The sequence below is a fragment of the Dipodomys merriami genome, unplaced genomic scaffold (assembly GCF_024711535.1).
Source record: "Dipodomys merriami isolate MVZ:Mamm:240054 unplaced genomic scaffold, mDipMer1.0.p SCAF_55, whole genome shotgun sequence".
Lineage (NCBI taxonomy): Eukaryota > Metazoa > Chordata > Mammalia > Rodentia > Heteromyidae > Dipodomys > Dipodomys merriami.
Window position 1 is genome coordinate 2,485,554 of NW_027206124.1, and position 20,620 is coordinate 2,506,173.

Here is a 20,620-nt window from a genome sequence, read left to right on the forward strand (position 1 = left end):
ACACACACACACACACACACACACACACACACACACACACACACACACACACACACACACACACACACACACACACACACACACACACACACACACACACACACACACACACACACACGGAAAGAAACAGCCAGGACAGCGCGCGCCACACACACACACACACACACACACACGGAAAGAAACAGCCAGCCCTGGGAGCTGGCCTCAGGTGGAGCACTTGTTTGTCACAGTGATGTGGATCCTCTCTCCCCTTGACTGGCACCCTGCGGAGCCAGAGCCAGGTACCCTAGGCATGCTGGAAGATATGGGGCAGTTCCACAGTGAAGGACTTGGTCAGAGTGAATGTGATGATTCCTGGGTGAAAACGGCCAGGCTGCGGGTAGTAGGATGGCAGGAGGAGGTGACATCGTCTGTGTGAATATGAACCCCTGATGCAGCCTACCAGTCTGTGGATGAAGTTGGGTATGAGGCAAGTCAATGAGCCTGTTGATTAAAGTACCTAAAAGGAAAGAGGAAATAACCAATCGCGTCACCTTGTTTCCCTTTCGTTTAGGAAGGTTTTGGGGTTTTTTTCCTTGTGAGAACATACATGTTCATGATTTTTCCTTCTTAGTCATATATTCTGGCTAAAATTCTCCCTCAAAGCCCTTCTTAACCAAACCCAATGCTTACAGAGAACCCATGTACATAGTTATGTTCCTTGACATGATCTCTCATAATGACAACAGTGTTGTGAAGTTTAATGCCAAGCTGGATTAGGGAAGGGCTGTCACAAGGAATGGAAATAGAAATGTCTGTGGGTGGGAGTGAGTGCAGTATTACATAATCATCAGGACATCAGGACATTGTGTAGCCTGAGTCCTTACAAGGTGCTCCAGATGTTTGGCTGTGCTTGGACAGCCTATTATGGCAGGGCTCACAGCTGTCATTAGATTTCCAGAGGTACTCACATAACCCCTATCCTGCAACTATCACCAGTTCCAAATACACACACACACACACACACACACACACACCTCCTCCCATAAAGAGGAAATGTAGATAGAAATCATGGGCCTGAGGGAAGGAGAGGGGAGGATCTAGGGACCCAGGGTACCAGCAGGGGCATCACACTCGCTGGTGCCTTGTCTCTGTCTACTGACACGACCTCTAACATGTCACCTTCACTTCTGAGCATTTTTCCTTGAAGAAATGCAAGGTTGCATTTCTCTAGTCCTCCTTTCCATTCCTGCCTGTCAGTGTCCCATTCCACAGAGCTGGTCCTCAGCCTTCTGTTCTGCTTTCTCTAGATCATCCCATCTGCCTGAGTTCTGAACATTGCACTTCATGATTCGTGTGTGTATGTGTGTCTGTCTGTCTGTTGGTCCTGGGGCCTGAACTCAGGGGGTGGGCACTGTCTGGAGGTTTTAACAGGAGCCACAGCTCCACCTCTGGCTTTGAACTGCGATCCTCCTATCTCAGCCTCCTGAGTTGCTAGGATTAACAGGTATGAGCTGTGGGCGCCCAACACATTTCAAAACAGTGGTGAGGGTGGTTCATGGGCACTCGTATTCTCATTTCTCCTAATTCTGGAAAAAACGACCAATAAACCTTTAGATTGACTCCCTTAGTGCTACCAAGTGCAGACCCTGGACTGGCTTGCACGTGTCGGTCCCTCAGAGGGTTTCTGGGCCCGCGGGGTCGCGGAGGCGACGCGTGTTGTTGTACCATCGGCCTGACGACCTGCGCCCGGAGGACCGGCGGCCGGGGACGCCACTCTGTCCCCGTCTGCGTCTCGTTCCCGGAAAGACGCTCTGCCCGCCGCCGGGCCGCGCTCGCCTGCTCCCTTCCGCTTCCGGTGTCCCATACAGCCATGGCCGCCGCCGCCGCCGCCGGCGCTGGGGAGCCCGTGTCCGCCGACGAACTGCTCCCGAAAGGCGACGCGGAGAAGACCGAGGAGGAGCTGGAGGAGGAGGACGACGACGAGGTACGGGCGACCCGCAAGGAGCGGGGCTGGCGGCGAGCCGCCACAAGTGTGGACTCCGCGTGCTGCGGTCCCCGGGCGAAGGTGGCGGGGCGCCGGGCGCTGGGTCGGGCCGCGCCGGACCCGGGCGCTGCGGCTCCCTGGGGCCCGGGGGCTCCCGGCGGCGCTCGGGGAGGATCCCGCCGCCTGGGCCTTGACTCTGGCCTCCTCTACCGCAGCTAGACGAGACCCTGGCGGAGAGACTCTGGGGTCTGACGGAGATGTTCCCAGAGAGGATCCGGTCCGCGGCCGGAGCCACCTTTGACCTCTCCCTCTTTGTGGCTCAGAAAATGTACAGGTAAGGGACGAGGGCGAGGTCGCCGTGTGCACGGGTGACCGAAAGACCACGGGCTCTGGAAGCTGCAGCCCTAGGCTTGAGTGACCTTGGGCTGATTGTAGTAACCTTTCGATTTCCTCTTCCGAAAGTGGAGATTCCAGGTCATTTCAGCGTATCTGACATGACCGCTGCCTGAGCCGCTTTGTAAGAACTCGGCAGACTGGCGCACTGCTACCGCGCGGGCTCCCAGAGCTGCCCCCGCCGTTTCTGGTTAGGAGTGGCCCAAGGAGTGCTGAGAATGTACTGATCAAAGACATGGGCGTGTGTACTCCGGAGATTCCGTTATTGGTTCCCTCCTGGCGTGGCTGGCTTGTTTTGGTCTGATTTTGTTTCCATCACTCCCTGCTCCCCGTACCCCTCTGCAGATTTTCCAGGGCAGCCTTGTGGATTGGGACCACTTCCTTTATGATCCTGGTTCTTCCTGTTGTCTTCGAGACGGAAAAGTTGCAAATGGAGCAACAGCAGCAGCTGCAGCAGCGGCAGGTGAGCCCAGGCTCTGCTGGGCTTTTCCCAGCAGTGGAGACAAAAGTTACTTCTCTACTGCCCGCATAGATGGGACATAGGTGAGGCCGTTCACATGTGGCTGGGAGTGGAATTAGGCCCAGACTCTTAGATGCCAGCTGCTCTGCGTTGTTGTAAATTTTTGTGTACCCCCATCAGGTATGAAAATGAAACTTATAGACCAGTACAGAGTCTTAACTCCTCTCTCTCGTTTTTTCTTTTCCAGATACTTCTAGGGCCTAACACAGGGCTGTCAGGAGGAATGCCAGGAGCCCTACCTTCACTTCCTGGAAAGATCTAGATTGTTATGCTATATTTGAGAAGTCTAGGTGGGAGAACTTTGAGATTCAGTTGTGTTTGAACTGCTGATTATTTGGATTTCTTTTTCCTTCTTTTAAATTTTGGCACAATGATCTATCCAAACCTGTTGGGGAAAATTCTCCAGACCTCATTGTCTCAAGGAAAGACTCCCAACTTGCAACTATGCCCTCCACGCTGTCCTCAGTCTGATAGTGCAGCCATGTGGATGGTTATTCCAGCACTGGCTCTCATCCCTTTCAGTAAATTGCTCTCCTCACTACCCAGTGTGGGGTAGAAACTAAGGCCAGTGGGAGAGCAGCACCCCTGGCTCTTTTTTTTTTCTTTTTTTTTAAGATGGAGATGTCAGGGATGAACATGCACACAATACAAAACTGACAAAAAAAGCATTGAAGTAGTAGTATAGAGTAGCCACCAGAGATCTGTTGGAGAGGATCAAGGCTTGCTGAAGCCTTAGCCATAAGTAGGGATGATGGGGACTGTGGAGGACAGAGCAGGAGCTCATTTCCTCTCTACATTTTGGCTATTAGACCTATGTGTGTGTGTGTGTGATGTCTGTATGTTAAAAAAAAAAAGTCAGTGCTCACTTTTTGTATTTAAATATTAAAAAAAATGATTCCACCTGAAAGTGTTACCCATGTGCTTGTGGTAAGTACTCCAAAATTACTGAGACCACTTTAGAAAACTAAAGATCTGTTGCATTTCCTCTTGCCCAAGCTAGCACCTAATGACAAAAAATTATTTTTGGCCAGGTGCCAATGGCTCACGCCTATAATCCTAACTACTCAGGAGGCTAAGATCTGAGGATGATGGTTTAAAGTCAGTGCAGGCAGGAAAAGTCCATGAGACTATTAACTTCAATATACCACTCAGAAAACCGGAAATGGTGCTGTGGCTCAAGTAGTAAAGCTCTAGCCTTGAGTTGAAGAGCTGAGTGACAGTGCCCAGGCTGAGTTCAAGCCCCATGACCAACCAAAAAAAAAAAAAATATATATATATATATATATATTTTTTTTTTTTTTGGCCAAGAACCTTCTAATAGCCATCTTTGCCTCAAATTTAAGTGATCAGTCACAGCAAAAGACTGAACTGTGCAATGTGTAGTCTTAATGACATTGTACATTTTACATAAACTATTTACAGAAAGTACTAGTTTAGGCCGGGCATTGGTGGCTCATTCCTATAATCCTAGCTACTCAGGAGGCTGAGATCTGAGGATTTCGGTTCAAAGCCAGCCCAGGCAGGAAAGTCTGTGAGACTCTTATCTCCAATTAACCACCAGAAAACCAGAAGTGGTGCTGTGCCTCAAGTGGTAGAGCGCCTGCCTTGAGCTGAAGAGCTGAGGGACAGCACTCAGGCCAAGTTCAAGCCCCACGACTGACCTCGACTGACCTCTCCCCCATCCCCCCAAAAAAAGTACTAGTTTATGCTTTCTGGGACAAGGCTTATGTCTGCAGATAAGCCTTTTTGTGATCTATGTACATAGCAACAAGATTTAAGTGATTTGTATAAGGCTTCAAAGTTAGGATGAACCTGGATTCCAATGCAGCTTCCCAGCTAGACTCCTTGCTGGGCACTCTGTAGTGAGGCAAGGCCCTGGGTTAAGGTGTGGGAAAAACAAATACAAGCAACCCAGCTAGGTACAATGCTGATACAATGCTGCCAGGTGCTAAGGGGGGCTCACGCCCGTAATCCTAGCTAATCAGGAGGCTAAGATGTAAGGATCAGGGTTCAGAGCCAGCCCAGGAAGGAAGACTTGATCTCCAACTAACTTCCAAAAAGGAGTAAGGTGTGATTCAAGTGGTAGAGCACTAACCTTGAGCCAAAATAGTGACAGCATCCAAGCCCTAATTTCAAGCTCCAGGACTACCACCACCACCAAAGAAGCTCTAGCCCCTTAGGGGTTTTTTGTTGTTGTTGGTTGTGGGGCCTGAACTGTGGGTGTGGGCCCTGTCCCTGAGCTCTTCAGCTTAAGGCTAGCACTCTACCACTTGAGCCACCGCGCCACTTCCTGCCTTTTCTGTTTATGTGTGTATGGTGTGCTGAGGAATCGAACCCAGGGCCTCATGCATGTGAGGCTAGCACTCTACCACTGAGCCACCATGTCAGCCCTGCAGCTCCTTGGTTTTGAGGACAGAGTCTATGTAGCCCAGGTTGGGTTCATTACCTTCCGGTCTCTACCACCCCAGACATGTGCCCCCAAGCTCAGCTCAAGGCTGCATCTTTTGATGTATTAAACAGGTTTTCTCTGGATTTTTTTCAGGTGAGAGGTCTGGTTTTTTTTTTTTGGTCTAGTCGTGGGGCCTGAACTCTGGGCCTGGGCACTGTCCCTCAGTTCTTCAGCTCAAGGCTACTAGTAGTGCTCTACTACTTGAGCCACAGAGCCACTTCCGGCTTTTTTCTTTTTGCTTATGTGGTGGTGAGGAATCGAACTCAGGGCCTCATGCATGTAAGGCAAGCGCTCTACCACTGAGCCACCTTCCCAGCCCCTGGGGTCTGTTTTTTTGCTAGTTAACTGGATATAGAATCTGATTTGTCTGCCAGGCTGCCTTGAAATTATCATCTTCAGATCTGGTTCCTGAGTAGCTAGGTACAAGAGTGAGGCTATAAAAGTAATCCTGCTTCTAAAGTAGTACAAGAAGTTTTTGTTTGCTGGGCACTGGGGGCTCATACCTGTGATCCTAACTAGGAGGCTGAGATCTGAGGATTGGAGTTCAAAGCCAACTCAGGCAGGAAAGTCTGTGAGACACTTAACTCAGTCACCAAAAGAGACAGCCGAGTTCTGGGTTCAAGCCTCAGGACGGACGGACACCAAGTTTTTACCTTCACGAAATTATAGAACTCAGACAAGGAGAGATTTTCTTTTTTAATATTTGGTTAAACAAAATACATCTTTGTAAACAAACCCAGCACAAGGCCAACAAAAAAGGGGAATAAAAGCAAGAAAAACAAAGCCTAGGGTTGCCCTTACTGGGCATCAGGGTCAGACCTACCCACTTCTTTAAAGGAAGTGGGGCTTTTTGCCCTTGGGCATCAGTATGGGTCCCTGTCCTAAGCACCAGAATTGGATATGAACAGAGAAACCAGCCCTGAAATGTTGAAGCGTCTTTGCATATCCATTGGCTCCTGGACTCTGCGTGCACAGGAGTCCTCTGAAGTGCCGTTTGCACAGGCCCAAGCAGTTTGTGGAGAGGAGCTTCCTCCTCTTCCCAGGAAATGGCTTACTATCACTGACAGTGCCAATGGACCCAAGGTCCTGCTTGTGACAATCAGCAGTGTTGGCTGTAACTTGTGGCTGGTGGTGTTGGAATGTCATTGTGCAGGGGTAGAGCTCCCTGTGGTGCCAAGCAGGTCGGGTAGAAAAGGGAGCAGAAGAGACTTCAGCCAGCTGCTGAGAGAGCATAACGAGTAGCTGCTTGGGCCTCTTGTTAAACAATTTGGCATAAAAAACAGCCTTGGATTGAAGATACATGTGCAGAAAAAGTGCTGGTGTAAACATGCACTCCAGTCACGGGAAGGGAGCCTCAGCTTCCCCCCACTAAGCTTGCTCAGAACCAACATGCAGGCCCAGGCTGGCTCTGCTGCTGGAGAGAAGTCTGGCCAGTGGGGCAGCTCTCAGACTTGCCAAGACCACGCATCTGTAAGGGTTGGCCTGCCCACCCCTGCATCCCCACCTGCCTTGCACCCACAGCCGCTGTGATGACAAGTGGTAGGATGCATATTTCCACTGTCATGTTTTCCAAAGTTAGAGGAGAAGAGTGGCTTACAACTATCTCAAGAGGTAGGGGTGGGCTGGTCCTAAACTGACCAAAAAGGACAAAACATGATGTACCTAACTAACCTCCATGACTGTTTGTCAGTAATGGCCTCTGAGCCTGGGACTTGTATCTAGCTACTCATAAACACAGAACTTAACACCACTTTTCTCACCCATCTCTAGCCCAATTAGTGGAATTTATTGGGGTTTTGCCAGAATGGGCCAACTGGAAAAATTGTCTCCTTGTCTTTTGGCCCAGAGAGCATTCTACCCAATGTAGTGACATAATAGGGACAAAACTGGAGTGAATTAAACCACCCATGATGTCCTGTACAGCTTGGGCCACACTCCCTTCAGCAACTCCCACCTTTGCCTTGCTAGAATGCTTGCTTGAAATACCAGAGAATTCCTCATAAAACTCCAAGGTGACTATAAACCACTCTCTAAAATGGGGTGAGGGAATGGACTGGAGGCATGGCTCGAGTGTAGAGCGCCAGCTGGGAGAGAGAATGGGATGAGGGGTGGCGTTACAGGTCGCAGGTGGCATGTAGTGCCACTGCTGTGTTTTGGAGACAGTTTCCTGAGACACTATGCTCTGGGTCCTTTGAGCCAGTCACTGGGTTCTCAGTGTCTTCAGACCCACGTGCCACAGGGGAGGCAAGAGGCCTCCGTGAGCCTGAAGCAGCAGTGACGTCTGGAGCAGAACCTCCATCAAGCTCTCAAAAGAAAAAATCTGCAAGGCTCACCTAGCATCTCGGAAACAGAACAAAAGCTCTCTTTCAATGGCTTTCCCTAAGTGCTCCGAGCTCCTACCTTCCTTCCCAGGCACAGACAAAACTGGGTGGTTCTTAGAACAGTCCACACATCTGTCCTACTGCACTGGCAAATGTGAAGGGGAAACTCGATGAGATGTTTGGGGAACTAGGCAGGGCAGACCCACTTACAGGCCACCCCACATCACAGAGGGCTGAAGGTTGAGGCAAGAGGCAGGCTGGGTAGAACTGGACTACACATCAGCCCTCCAACTCTGATGGGCTTCTACCTCTTCAGGTACCACCAGCAGGAGTTCACAGTTCTTCCCTCGCAAATGATGTTTTAGAAATTTCCTATAGAAGAAGGAATAGCAAGAGAGAAAGTCAACTGGTGAATTGTGGAGAAATCCCAGCATCCTCATCCTTGATGTCCATGGCCACCCTAAAGCATACTAGTGGGGAGTGATTCTCGGAAGGTTACATGTTTGGTTTCCAAACATCCAGCTAACCATATATTACTGTCCACAGTAGCCAGTTCTGTGAGAAATAAGACACAAAAGTAACTCTGTGGCCATTCTCTGAATGAATAGAAGGAACATGATGGTGGCCTCACCCAAGCTGTGGAACCTGCCTACCAAAGGGATGGAGGCCCTAAAGGTCTTTCGAGTCTGAGACCCTGTGATTCCAAGCAAGGCAGGGAGATGTAGGAACTTCATTTTCTTTGTCAAGTAACCAGAGATGAACTCAATTTATCCAATCTAGCAAACAAAGGGGCTGGCAGCTTAGCCACCCAAGGGAGATTACCTGAGCTCACTCTCGCCTCCAATCCACTCTGGCATCTTGAGTTTGGAGTCGAGGTTGTAGTATGCTCCTCCCACCTCTCGAACACAGATCCAGTGCTGCCTTTTGAGAGGCAACTTGAGTGGACCCCAGCACAGGCTGGAGGGCAGGTTCATGATGAAGCCCATGACATTAGTGAGGGCAATGACACCAACATCCCTGCAGAAGAACAATGGGACAGGCTGAGGCAGCCAACCTTGGAGGTCCCCCAAAGTCAAGCCAGAAGTGCCAGCACTGGGGGCTTGTACCACCCTGCTGGGCTCCATCAAGTCAGACCAGTTCTCATTACCTGCGCTTGTCCCACCAAACAGCTTCATAGCCTTTGGTTTGAAGTGCTGCCATAATGACATTCACATCGTAGTTTCCATTTCCCAGCATGCTCTTCTTGTGGGGTGTCACCATGGTGTTTGGAGACAATCTAAAATGTGGCAAGAACAGGGCTGAGACTTGCTGGTCTGCTCAACCTCCCCAGTGTGGCACTATCAGAAGGGCACGGCACATCGCTGCCCTGTGGTTCCTTCCTAGTATTTTTCCTACCCTAAGAATTACCCCTCTTTTTATAGAAAACAATTCCAGAGAGGGTGGACCTACCTGCCGCCTTTCAGCAAGTGAAGTCAATGGACACAATGTTCTGTGGAAGTGTCTCATTGGTGAAATCCCTACTCTACTGCAGCCTTCCTGCCTTTGATGTGTGCCTGTAATCCTAGCACTTGGAGACCAAGTTATGGACCAGCCCAGGCAACCTAGTAAAACTCTTTCTCAAAAAAATTATCAAGCCAGGAAGTGGCGCTGTAGCTCAAGTGGTAGGGCGCTCGCCTTGAGCTGAAGAGCTGAGGGACAGCGCCCAGGCCCAGAGTTCAAGCCTCACGACCGACAAAAAAAAAAAAAAAAATTATCAAGCCAGAGCCAGACACTGGTGGTTCACTCCTGTAGTCCTAGCTACTCAGGAGGCTGAGAGCTGAGGATCGCAGTTGGAAGCCAACCTGGGCAGAAAAGTCCCCATGAGACTCTTATCTCCAATTAACCACTTAAAAATGGGAAGTGGCACTATGGCTCAAAGTGGTACAGCACTACCCTTGATCAAAAGAGCTCAGGGACAATGCCCAAGCCTTTCGTTCAAACCCCACAACCAACAACAACAACAAAAATCAATTGTGCCAGGCACTGGAGGCTCACACCTGTTGGAAGCCAGCCTTGGCAGGAAAGTGTGTGAGATTTATTTCCAATTACACACACACACACACACACACACACACACACACACACACACACACACACACGGAGCTATGGTTCAAGGGGTAGAACACTAAGTGTGTGAGATTTATTTCCAATTACACACACACACACACACACACACACACACACACACACACAGAGCCAGATGGGGAGCTATGGCTCAAGGGGTAGAACACTAGCCTGGAGCAAAAAAAAAACAAAACTCAGGGACAGTGCTCAGGCACTGAATTCAAACAAAAAACTTTCTCCATACATAACAACACTGATTTTTTGGGGCTTCACACCTGCCAAGCCAGACAAAGAGCTCTACGGCTGAGTTTTGTCCATACTGCTTGTTTTCAAACATACTCCCACCACTGCTTCAAGCCATCAACTCCCCCAGCCCTTATACGCAACATAAACATCCTGCCCACCTCCCACCTCTTACTGGGCCCCCTCCTTTCTGCCCTTCATAGAAAGCTCTTTCTTACTTTGTGAGAAAGAGCTCATTCATGACCCTGTCATCTGGAATGTACTTCACTCAGACCATCACTTGCTTTTGTTCGTTATTAGGATCTCAACTATTCCTACTATAGAAAGGCCTTTTCTGACCACTTGCCTGTTTCTCCCAGCCATTGCCTGTCTACTCAGCTTTGGCTTAATTATAGCCATTTCTTAATATGGATGCATTTTCTCATGTCTTTTCCACACAAGCAGGAGAGCAGAGGCCTCTCTACTTCTCAATGTATTGCTGGGGTCTAAAAGGAGCCCACCTCACATATGACAGACATTCTTGTGTTTATTTTGTTATTCTGCATTTTCCTCTAGAATTATCAGTTCTCTTAAAAGTAAAAGAGCTACCTGCTTGTCTCCAGAGCAAAGATGGAAGAATGTGACAAGGGCATTCTGATTCCACGCTCTGCAATCAAATGTTCTTTAACCTGTAATAAATACCATGTGCTGAAAACCTGGGCCAAGCACTATGCTTTCCTATGTCTTTCATTTAATCCTTACAATAAACCTATGTGGATATAAATCATTTCTACTTTGTAACCCTGATATTTGGTGATTCTAATGAACTTATCCATCTGCAATCAAGAAGTATCCGAATTAGAATTCAAACTTGAGTTTATTGAGAATATCTGAAGTTATGATACTGTACAGCCAGGACCCATGAATCAGACGCGAATAGGGGGGGCAGGCTGCTAAGAGGAAAAGGCCAGCTGAGGCCTGGGGCTAAAACATAGCTTAATAGGACAAAGTCCTCCACCCCTCCACCACCCCTTCAGTGAGAAAGCACAGGCAAGAGGACTGAGCTGAAGCTCTAATGGGTCTTTTCCCTCTACCCACTCTTGAGTAGCCTCTCATTCCTTACAGTGACCACTAACTACAAGGAAGAACCCCACCCCCACCCAGGGACAAGGCTGTCTCCAATTCCCACCATCTGCCTCCCTCCCACCACACTCACAAGTTTAAGTAACACTCTCCTGATTCCCTGCTCCTTACTGGGGGATCTAGAGCCAAGTGAGGAAACCGGTTTCCTACAGGAATTCCAGGAGTGCCTAATATGTTATTCTTCACCTTGAACCTCCAGAAAAAGGTGTTATTTATAGAAGATGTTTCAGATCCAGGTAACAGTGGCTCATTCCTGTAATCCTAGCTACTCAGGAGGCTGAATCTGAGAATTCAGATCAAGGTTTAAAGGACAAACAAATTCAAGAGTCTTATCTCCAGTTAACTAGCAAAGGCCAGAAACAGAGGCACGGCTCAAGTGGCAATGCACCAGTCATGAGAGAAAAAGCCAAGCAAGAGCCATAAGGCTCTGAGTTCAAGCCCTCCCCCATAACCTCCCCCCAACATTTTGTTCCCAAAGACAAAGTGACTACATGAACATTTGTCCCACAAGTGGTATTCATGGCCTTCACCTCATATCTCAGATTCAAATCCTTTTTTGTCTACTTCTATTGCTTCTAGCCTCACTGAGGCCTTATACCCAGACTTCTGAAAGAGCTTTCTAAACTGATCTTGCTTCCAAACTTTCCTTCCACCAGTTCTCTGTACATTCCTGGCCTGCTCACTACGGCGTCATTTCACTCTCCTCTATGGAATGATGGTGGAACTAACTGCCTACCTTACCTTTCCTGGCCACCTCCCAACCTGAGCCCAGCTGAGGCCTCCACCCTCTCCTGGGATATAGGGCACTGCACGTACAACTGCCAGCCGTTCTTTCACCTACTTGTAGCTCCAAGTGAAATCCCACCGCTTCTTCAAACTCAACCCCACGGAAGCTGACCTGACTCTCTGAAACAGGACACACACATACACACCTGGATGCACATCTAGCATCATCCATACCAATTGTGAGACTGAGTCTCCAAGACTGCCACCTCGTCTAGAAAATGGAAATACTTCTACTTTATAGGAATGTTGAAGAAGTCACACTTTATGTAAGTCCAACCAGACAATAAATTCCTGGAACTCTTTTTACTTTTGACTCTTATCCCTCAGAGTGCCATTAACAACTGAATAAACATGTTGCCCAACTGAGCAATACAGGAAATACTTTCCATCCCTTTCTACAGGGCTGATTACCTTCCAACACATCCATCATGTCAACTTATTTGCTTTTACTTTGTTTTTTATTTTCTTAGCCAGTCCTGGGGCTTGAACTCAGGTCCTGGGCACTGTCCCTGAGCTACATTTTTTGCTCAAAACTAGCACTCGACCACTTGAGCCACAGCATCCCTTCTGGGTTTTTCTGTTTATGTGGTACTGAGGAACTGAACCCAGGGCTTCATGAATGCTAGGCAAGCACTCTACCACTAAGCCACCTTCCCAGCCCTTACTTTCACTTTAAAAATAATCAAATGTCGCCAGGTGCTGGTGGCTCATCCTAGCTACTCAGGAGGCTGAGATCTGAGGATCGCGGTTCAAAGCCAGCCCGGGCAGGAGAGACCGTGAGACTCCTATCTCCAATAAACCACCAGAAAACCGGAAGTGGCGCTGTAGCTCAAGTGGTAGAGGGCTCGCCTTGAGCTGGAGAGCTGAGGGACAGCACCCAGGCCCAGAGTTCAAGCCCCACGACAAAAAAAAAAAAAAAAAAATCAAATGTCTACTGGCTTCACTGCTTCAATGGGCTGATAACTTAATCCAACAATTTTTTGAGATACTGTAAATAAAGAAGCAGAGGTGCAAAGGATACAGTGACTTGCACAGTCACCCACAGGTAGTGAGAGGCACAGCCAGATTCAGTCTCTACATCTGAGACAATACTGAACTCCTTGGGACCCACTCTGCAACTGCACGCCACTGGATCCTGAGAGAAAGTTTCCTTGAGACTCCCTGGCAAACTCCAGTTCAGGAGTGTTTTACTGAATTGCACAGAAGTTCTGAGCTGTGTAACAAGCCCATGCTTGTCACAGTCAGAACTGACGAGCTCTAAGGTGGTCTCTAGTCCAGGTGTCTACTAACATCTTCAGGTAAGTGCCCTTGCCCACACCCATGCATGCACACTATGACATTTGAGCAGTGTCTCTAATTGTTTTTCTCTGGGATCAAGCTTCATCATTCCTGACTCTTCCATCCTGGGGCTCCTGATGTCTGACCAGTTCAGATCAGTTCTAAGTGTCTACTTATTTCTACTCCAAGTGTGAGTCATTATCTCACATCCAGGACTCATGGAACTCCACCCTTCTTTCCTATTTCTCTCTTCATCTGGCTATGATTCAACTGCTAGAATGAATTTCCTCTCAGTAAAATAGCACTTATCCACACCTTTTTCCCTTTTCTAATTCCCTCTTCAAAGCACCATAGAACTTTAGGTCTATAAACTAAGTAAAGCTATTTAAACTTACCAGCTTTACCTCTCTTACCATTGAGATTGAGATGGAAAGAGACCATCTTCCCATTGTGAAAACTGCTCCCCATTCCTGGCTCTGAGCTTCAGGCCTGCTCAGCAGCTGGCATGTTTTTGTTCCTGTGCCTCCCAGTGCCTGGCACACTGCAGGCAGCTCTCCATGTTTGTCTAAAACATTCCTTCCTCTTTCTTTCACCTCTTCCCGCTTTGCTTTTCCTCAGGATTCCTTCCACACTTGGTTGTTGTTGTTCCCACCTATCCACACAGAATCAGTCCAAATAGAAATGTTCTTTATAGAATCCCACTTCTGGCCGGGCGCTGGTGGCTCATGCCTGTAATCCTAGCTACTCAGGAGGCTGAGATCTGAGGATCGCGGTTCAAAGCCAGCCCGGGCAAGAAAGACTGTGAGACTCCTATCTCCAATAAACCACCAGAAAACCGGAAGTGGTGCTGTAGCTCAAGTGGTAGAGCACTAGCCTTGAGCTGAAGAGCTGAGGGACAACGCCCAGGCCCAGAGTTCAAGCCCCACGACCGACAAAAAAAAAAAAAAAAAAAAAAAAAAAAAAAAAGAATCCCACTTCTGGAATTCTCTTATACACTGGCTGGCTTTTAGTCTGAGGTGGTTCTTTATGGTATGTTGACAGGAAGCAAAGCAGTGCAGTGGAATGTGTGAAACTTTGAAAGGAAGAGGACCCTGCTTTCATGTGGGTGGTTAGCTGACAGTTCCCACAGGGAAAACACTACTGCAAAATCCCTGTTATTCTCCACTAACTGAATGACCATAGTCTACACCTTCAATGCCGGACTGACTCCACTTATTTTCTAGCAGGGGCAAACAACTACTAATCCAAAACTCCAACAAGACTTTCCCATCAGTAGCAAGCAAGCAGCCCTATAATTATAAAGCATGGAATCAAATCCTGCCATTAGTAACTAGTAACTGTGAACTAAGCCAAGTTTTGTGGCTCACACCTGTAATCCTAGCTACTCAGAAGGCTGAGATCTAGAGATCATGGTTTGAAGCCAGCCCAAGCAGGAAAGTTTGTAAGACTCTTATCTCCAATTAACCATCAAAAAGCCAGAAGTGGAGCTGTGGCTGAAATGGTGGAGCTAGCCTTGAGAAAAACAAAGACAAAAACAAAAAAGCCCAAAAAAATCTCAGGGACAGCACCCACACCCTTAGTTCAAGCCCCAGGACTGGCACAATAAGTAAGTAAATAAATAAACAACTTGTGAGCTAACTGAGTGCCATGATTTCCTCACCTGGAAAAACAGAAAATAGAGCTGAGTGCTGGTAGCTCATGCCTGTAATCCTAGCTACCCAAAAGGCTGAGATCTGAGGATCACAGTTGAAGCCGGCCCAGCAAGAAAGTCCCTAAGACTCTATCTCCAACTAACCACCAAAAAGTGGAGCTATGGCTCAAATGGTAAAAACTCAGGGACAGTACTTAGTACTTGAGTTCAAGTCCCAAGACCAACATGCAACTTAATTAGCATAAGACAGGCACTCAAAAGGGTGTTTTCCACATAGTGGTTATGTGAGTGATCTCTTCAGCATTACACCTCTTGCAAAGTACCAAGCACATTCAGCTGCTTGCTGTGAATCCTTTTCCCTGGTTTTAGATTGGGAAAACAGTTTACATGTAGGGATATAAGAAATATGAATGGCCTGTGAGCAAAGAAGTGTTTGTCCTTTCTCCTCCTTTTTGTCACGGGACTTGAGTGATTTGAAACATATTACTTATCTCCTCAGCCCCATTTCCTGAAGCATGAACTCAATTTGCTGCCAGGATGACTCTGATGCAAAGGACACATTTGTCCTGCTGTAGTGAAGGCATTACTCTGGTTATGAGTGACACTGGAGAATAAGTGCTCTCACTATAGATCTGTGCACACATTCAGATTACCATTCTCTAAAGAGAAAGACGTGTTCTTTCAGGTTAAATGGCCCATACCTATGTTTCCCAAACAGCTCTTTCTGGCTGTAATTCACATTTCTTTGGGGGGGGGGAAGGGAGGTGGTCCTGGGGCTTAAACTCTGGGCCTGTGCTCTGTCCCTAAGCCTCTCTATGCTCTAAGCTAGTGCTCTACCACTTGAGCCACAGTGCTACATCCAGCTTTTTTCTGTCTATGTAGTACTGAAGAATTGAACCCAGGGTTTCATGCATGCTAGGCAAGCACTCTACCACTAAGCCATATTCCCAGCTTTTTTTTTTTTTTTTGTCAGTCGTGGGACTTGAACTCTGGGCCTGGGCACTGTCCCTCAGCTCTTCAGCTCAATGTTAACATTCTACCAATTGAGCCACAGTGCCACTTCCAGCTTTTTCTGCTTATGCGGTGTTGAGGAATTGAACCCAGGGCCTCATGCATGCAAAGCAAGCACTCTACCACTGAGCTACCTTTCCAGCCCCTGTAATTCACATTTTTGTGTGCAGAAATATCATCTCTAAGTGAAGGTCATCTGGAGCTGTCAATATGCACTGCTTAAAGAATTCTTGAGTTTTCTCTAACCTGAAGATTAAGTCTCTAATTGGAATAATCAGACAGGCTTACTGCTGAAGTTCTTATAGACTGCAGACATGCTGCAGTGTCTACTCAGATAATGCAAAACTAGTTCTCAAGAGAACTAGTAAGAGAACTGTAATTTTTTAAAATAATTCTGGGGTTTTATTGACAGGGTCTTTCTATGTAGCACAGTCCGGCTTAAAACTCATGACCTTCTTTCCTCTCAATTTCTGGAATTACAAGTATATATCATCACCACCACTCCCAACTAGTGAAAGAATTTTAGAAAATCAGAGTAAAGAACAGAACTATTGGGTGTCAGTGGCTCTGGCCTATAATCCCAGCTACTCAGGAGGCTGAAATCAGGAGAATATTGGTTCCAGACCAGTGGGAAGAGGGTAGTAAAAAAACAAATCAGTAAGAAAAGCTGGCAGTGATAGCAGGTGGCTGTCATCGCAGCTGTAACGTAAAGCATAAGTAGGGAGATCAAGATCCAGGCCCAACAGGACAAAAAGAAAAAAAAAGCAAGAATCTATCTCAAATAACTGTGACTCAAGTAAGAGCTTAGGAAGTATGAGATCCTGAATTTAAATCTCAATACCATTAAAAAAAAAGCTAAACTTCTTTCCACTGTAGGATGACATTTATTCTAAGCAGATCAGACAGAAATGCTATTTAGAACAAAAGTAGAAAAGGAAAGCCAGTAGCTCATGCCTGTATTTCTGGCTACTCAGGGGGCTAAGATCTGAGGGATGCAGTTTGAAGCCAGCCCAGTGAAGAAGTTCATGAGACTCTTTATCTCCAATTAACCAGCAGAAAGTCAGAAGTAGAACTGTTGCTCAAGGGCTGAGCCTTAGACTTGAGCAATAAAACACTCAGGGACAGCACCCAGGTCCTGACAGGACAGGACCAGCACCAAAAATAAATAAAAGTGAAAAGAGGGATGGATCTGGAGTTAGCTTCAAATGATAACTATGCTAGTTAAAAGCTACTTGCACTAACAACCTGACCTTTCTACCCATTTCTCTATCAGTAAAACAACAGAAGGCCAAAGAATGTATTAAAAAAAAAAAAAAAAAAACTAAGGCCAGCACACTGTATCTCCAAAAACCTAAACACCATGAGTATACCTTTCTCACGCTAGCCATCACATTACACCTTCGGTGACAGGTGACATTTCTTATCTGCTTCCAGACTGTAAACTCCTTTGTGTCAGGGCTTGAGAGAGGAAGTATTATTCAAACTCAGTTGCCAACAGCAGAGATACAAATCTGAATTCAACCCTGGCTCCAACACTTATGTTACCCTGGACAAATTCGTGCACTTCACTCAGCCATCTTCATCACAAATTACAAATAATACTGATAAGCCAGGTACTCATGGCTCATGCCTGTTATCCTAGCTTCTCAGGATGCTGAGATCTGACGATTCAGGTTTGGAGCCTGTCTGGGGAAGGAAAGTCTGTGAGACTCTTACCTTCAACTAACCAGCAAAAAGCTGGAAGTGGAAGTATGGCTCAAGTAGTGGAGCACCAACTACTAAGGGACAGCACCTAGGCCTGGAGTGTTAGCACAAGCCCCAGTGTTAGCACTCAAAAACAAAGAATTACTATAACATGGGTTCCACAGGGCTGCTTACTGGAGATAGCAGTAATCATAGGCTGGATGGCAGGCTATTATTCCCTAGCAAGTGGTCCATATCAGGTGGCAATTCTCTCATTCCTGTGCCCCTTATGCCTGCTGATGGCATCTAGCTAAACTGTGCAGGGATGAAAGTTTATGTCCCTAAGCCATTGCCCCACCCACCCAAACTCAAAAATACTGAAGAAGTGGGCATCCAGCTGCCAAGAAAGGGCACCCTACCTCTGGAAAATCTCCTGCAGCGTTTCCCGCGTGAAGGCGGTGCTGTCCTGGAAGACGTTGTTGAGGGCGTGGAGGGCACAGAGCTCGCGGCGCTGTTTCTCATGGTAGATTTGGGGGGGGGTCCCCTGGGGCAGCTCCAAGGATTCAGATTTGGCCTTGTCTCCTTTCCATGGCATGCAACTCATGTTTTTTGTTGTTTTTTCCGTTTGAGGGTCCAGAGAGGGCTGAAAACACCCCCCTCTTCCTCCAGAGGACGATGTACACTGCTGTCTTTTCAGGATTCCTGAGGTCCACCTTACTTTCTGGTGTCCATAATTTATGCTTTGTCACTGGGAGAAACGGCTGCTTGCGATCAAAAGGGGGAGGGAAAAAAAATCCACCTCTTTTCAATAGAAAAATAACTTTAGTTTATATTGCCAGCCCTGTCAAAGTTCAGAATTTTTTAAAAAATCATATAAAACGTACGACGTTGTTTGCCCTTTTGCACAGCCCCCCTCCCGCCCCCCGTTTCCAAACAAACAAACAAACAAACTCGATTTTCTTGATGTCTTTTTCCTCTCTGCAAATGCCAGCTAGGCCTCAATGCGGGAGGAGCGAAGGGATTTGGTCACATCGCTCTTTTTCTTCCATTTCGTTCCGATCACGAGGCCGCCACCGGCTCCGAAGGCAAAGCCTAGGGGTGTGGATAAACGCACGGTTCAATTCGTGGGATCGCCGGGGTCCCGGGCGCAGCCCTCCATGCCCTGGGGCGGGCGCGGTGACGAGGCGGGCAGGCGGGCAGGGCTCCCCGGGAAGCTGGGGCTCGTCCTCTCGTCGCCGCCCTGAGGAGGAGACGACTCGGGTCAGCGCCGCGGGCGCACCCGGCCCCCGCCCGCGGGCAGGTCCAGCGCCGGCGGAGGCCCTCGAGGGTGGGGCCGGACGTTCGCCGCGCCCTCCCGCCAGCGGGGACCCACCGGGCTCGCCGCCCCGACCCCGACCTCCCCGCCGTCACGTGAACCGGAGCCCAGGCGCCCTCCGGTTCTCCCCCCTCCACCGTGACCACCACCCGGCGCCCTGCCCCGCCGAGACAGACTCGCCGCGGGCCGCCAGCCGCCCTCTCACCGCCGCGGGGCCACCGCCACCTGGAGCTGTGGACCGCCACCTGGGCCGCGCGCGCGGGCGGGCGGGCGGGCGCGCGCACCTGAACCCGACGTCGGCCGCCCCGGCTCGGCGCGCGCTCCTGAACGCCCTCCCGCGACGGTCCCGCCCTCGCGCGTCACGCCTGACGTCACCAGCGCCGGCTCCTCCAGCGCCGCGGCCGCCGCGCGCGTGCGGGGCCGGCGCTGGCAGCGTGGAGCGGCCCGAGGGCTGCCGGGATCGGCGGGTTGCCAGATGGCGGGGCTGCGGAGCCCGCTGGCGGCGGCAACCGGGCTGATCGCTGTCTGGCCCCTGGGCTGTTTCCGCCCTGCCAGGGAGTCCCGCTTCGCCCCGCCCTCCTCCGGACCGCGGCGCTGTTCCGGGACGGCCGCGGGACCCCGGGCTGCCCTGCGCCGCCCTCCCGGGTGCTCCCCACTCCGGCCTGGGCGTCGTGAGCTTGGACTTCGGCTCCTGCCGTGACGTGTCATGTGTGTGTCGCGCGCCGCTCACCCGGTGTTTCCAAAACTCGGTAGTGACGCGGTCGGGCGCAGTCTCTCTGGGTCAGCGCTGAGCCCGAGCGGCTCGCGCTTCCCGGGATGGCCGAGGGTAAGTGCTCGCTCGGGAGTCGCATTTCCAGTGGAGAGGCCTGTGTCCGTTCCTTGGTGTCAGATGCGGATTCCCTGCGCGCAAACCGCTGCCCTTCTGCCCTGCACTCCGCTGCCATGGTGGCGGTCACGGATGTCCCCCCTCCCCCCCGCATTTTCTCAAGCACGTTGTGTGAGTCAGAGACACACTACTTGCAGTGTCACGTGGCTTCCCCCCCCCCCATTGTTGGCTGGTGTGACAAGCATCCCTATCCGGGTTAAATGTCCTCCTTTTGGATAAAAAGAATAAAAACGCGCACTCGCAGTTCAGTCATTTCTTTGATCTTGCTCCCCCACAACTCTCATGACCAGTCTAGCCTGTGAGGGCCATCTGGCTGTGGCATCTGTGGTCCTGTTGATGCCCAACGTTGATTAGATGATGGCTGCCTAGGCCAGGTGTGACCCCTCTCTCACCGCTCTGTGAGCCTTTCTCCTGAAACTGCTCCCTCTAGGGAAAACATTCTCCAAACAAGCTCTAAGAACTATTGCAGTCTGCAGTGTTACTTAACACATCTGAGTTAATTCCTCAAACGAATTGGTTGGGTTTTTTTGTGTACCAGTCTTGGGGCTTGAACCCAGGGCCTGGGTGCTGCTGTGCCTGGCCCTTTCTGCTCAAGACTGACACAGTATACCACCTGCTTTTTGATGATTAATTAGAGATGAGTTTCATGGACTTTCCTGCCCCTGCTGGCAGGAACCTCAGTCCTCAGATACCAGCCTCCTGAGTAACTAGGATTACAGGTTTGAGCCACTGGCACCTGGCATACTACTTTTGTAACTTTAAGTCACTGTAGGATTATGGTTATAACACAGATTAGTTATTGAGAGCTTGTCGTGCAGCCAATACAGTTAACCAGAAGTGGAGGTGTGGCCCAAGTCAAGTGACAGAGGGCCAGCCACGAGGGAAAAAAACAA

The 20,620-nt window shown here is 49.1% G+C and overlaps 2 protein-coding genes across 7 annotated transcripts; one reads left to right on the plus strand and one right to left on the minus strand.

Annotated features, from left to right (window-relative positions):
* Nucleotides 1–1,831: 1,831 nt before the first annotated feature.
* Tomm22 (translocase of outer mitochondrial membrane 22) lies at nucleotides 1,832–3,792 on the plus strand. Its single transcript, XM_069999541.1, has 4 exons — nucleotides 1,832–1,966; nucleotides 2,182–2,300; nucleotides 2,705–2,822; nucleotides 3,067–3,792. Exons 1-4 carry the CDS (start codon nucleotides 1,853–1,855, stop codon nucleotides 3,139–3,141), a joined length of 426 nt encoding a protein of 141 aa, XP_069855642.1. The 5' UTR covers nucleotides 1,832–1,852; the 3' UTR covers nucleotides 3,142–3,792.
* A 2,223-nt stretch (nucleotides 3,793–6,015) lies between these two features.
* Nucleotides 6,016–19,695, minus strand: Josd1 (Josephin domain containing 1). 6 transcript variants are annotated; one of them, XM_069999548.1, is made up of 5 exons: nucleotides 19,572–19,695; nucleotides 17,946–18,618; nucleotides 8,797–8,925; nucleotides 8,472–8,666; nucleotides 6,016–8,021 (listed from the first exon to the last, which is right to left on the minus strand). In XM_069999548.1, the coding sequence occupies exons 2-5, from the start codon at nucleotides 18,128–18,130 to the stop codon at nucleotides 7,922–7,924; spliced, it is 609 nt and encodes a 202-aa protein (XP_069855649.1). In that variant the 5' UTR covers nucleotides 18,131–18,618; nucleotides 19,572–19,695; the 3' UTR covers nucleotides 6,016–7,921. The 6 variants fall into 6 exon arrangements, with proteins under 6 accessions (XP_069855649.1, XP_069855645.1, XP_069855648.1 ...); XM_069999544.1 differs by lacking the exon at nucleotides 19,572–19,695 and adding an exon at nucleotides 19,126–19,155 and having other exon boundaries at nucleotides 17,946–18,766; XM_069999547.1 differs by lacking the exon at nucleotides 19,572–19,695 and adding an exon at nucleotides 19,126–19,144.
* Nucleotides 19,696–20,620: the final 925 nt, after the last annotated feature.

Bases quoted from the DNA above. Each gene is read 5' to 3' on its own strand.
- Tomm22 (XM_069999541.1), top strand. From the start codon at position 1,853: ATGGCCGCCGCCGCCGCCGCCGGCGCTGGGGAGCCCGTGTCCGCCGAC. The intron at 2,301-2,704 runs GTAAGGGACGAG...ACCCCTCTGCAG, and splicing joins GTGGCTCAGAAAATGTACAG to ATTTTCCAGGGCAGCCTTGT. The intron at 2,823-3,066 runs GTGAGCCCAGGC...TTTCTTTTCCAG, and splicing joins AGCAGCTGCAGCAGCGGCAG to ATACTTCTAGGGCCTAACAC.
- Josd1 (XM_069999548.1), bottom strand. From the start codon at position 18,130: ATGAGTTGCATGCCATGGAAAGGAGACAAGGCCAAATCTGAATCCTTG. The intron at 8,926-17,945 runs GTAGGGTGCCCT...GCCACATTTTAG, and splicing joins CTGCAGGAGATTTTCCAGAG to ATTGTCTCCAAACACCATGG. The intron at 8,667-8,796 runs GTAATGAGAACT...GTTCTTCTGCAG, and splicing joins GTTTGGTGGGACAAGCGCAG to GGATGTTGGTGTCATTGCCC.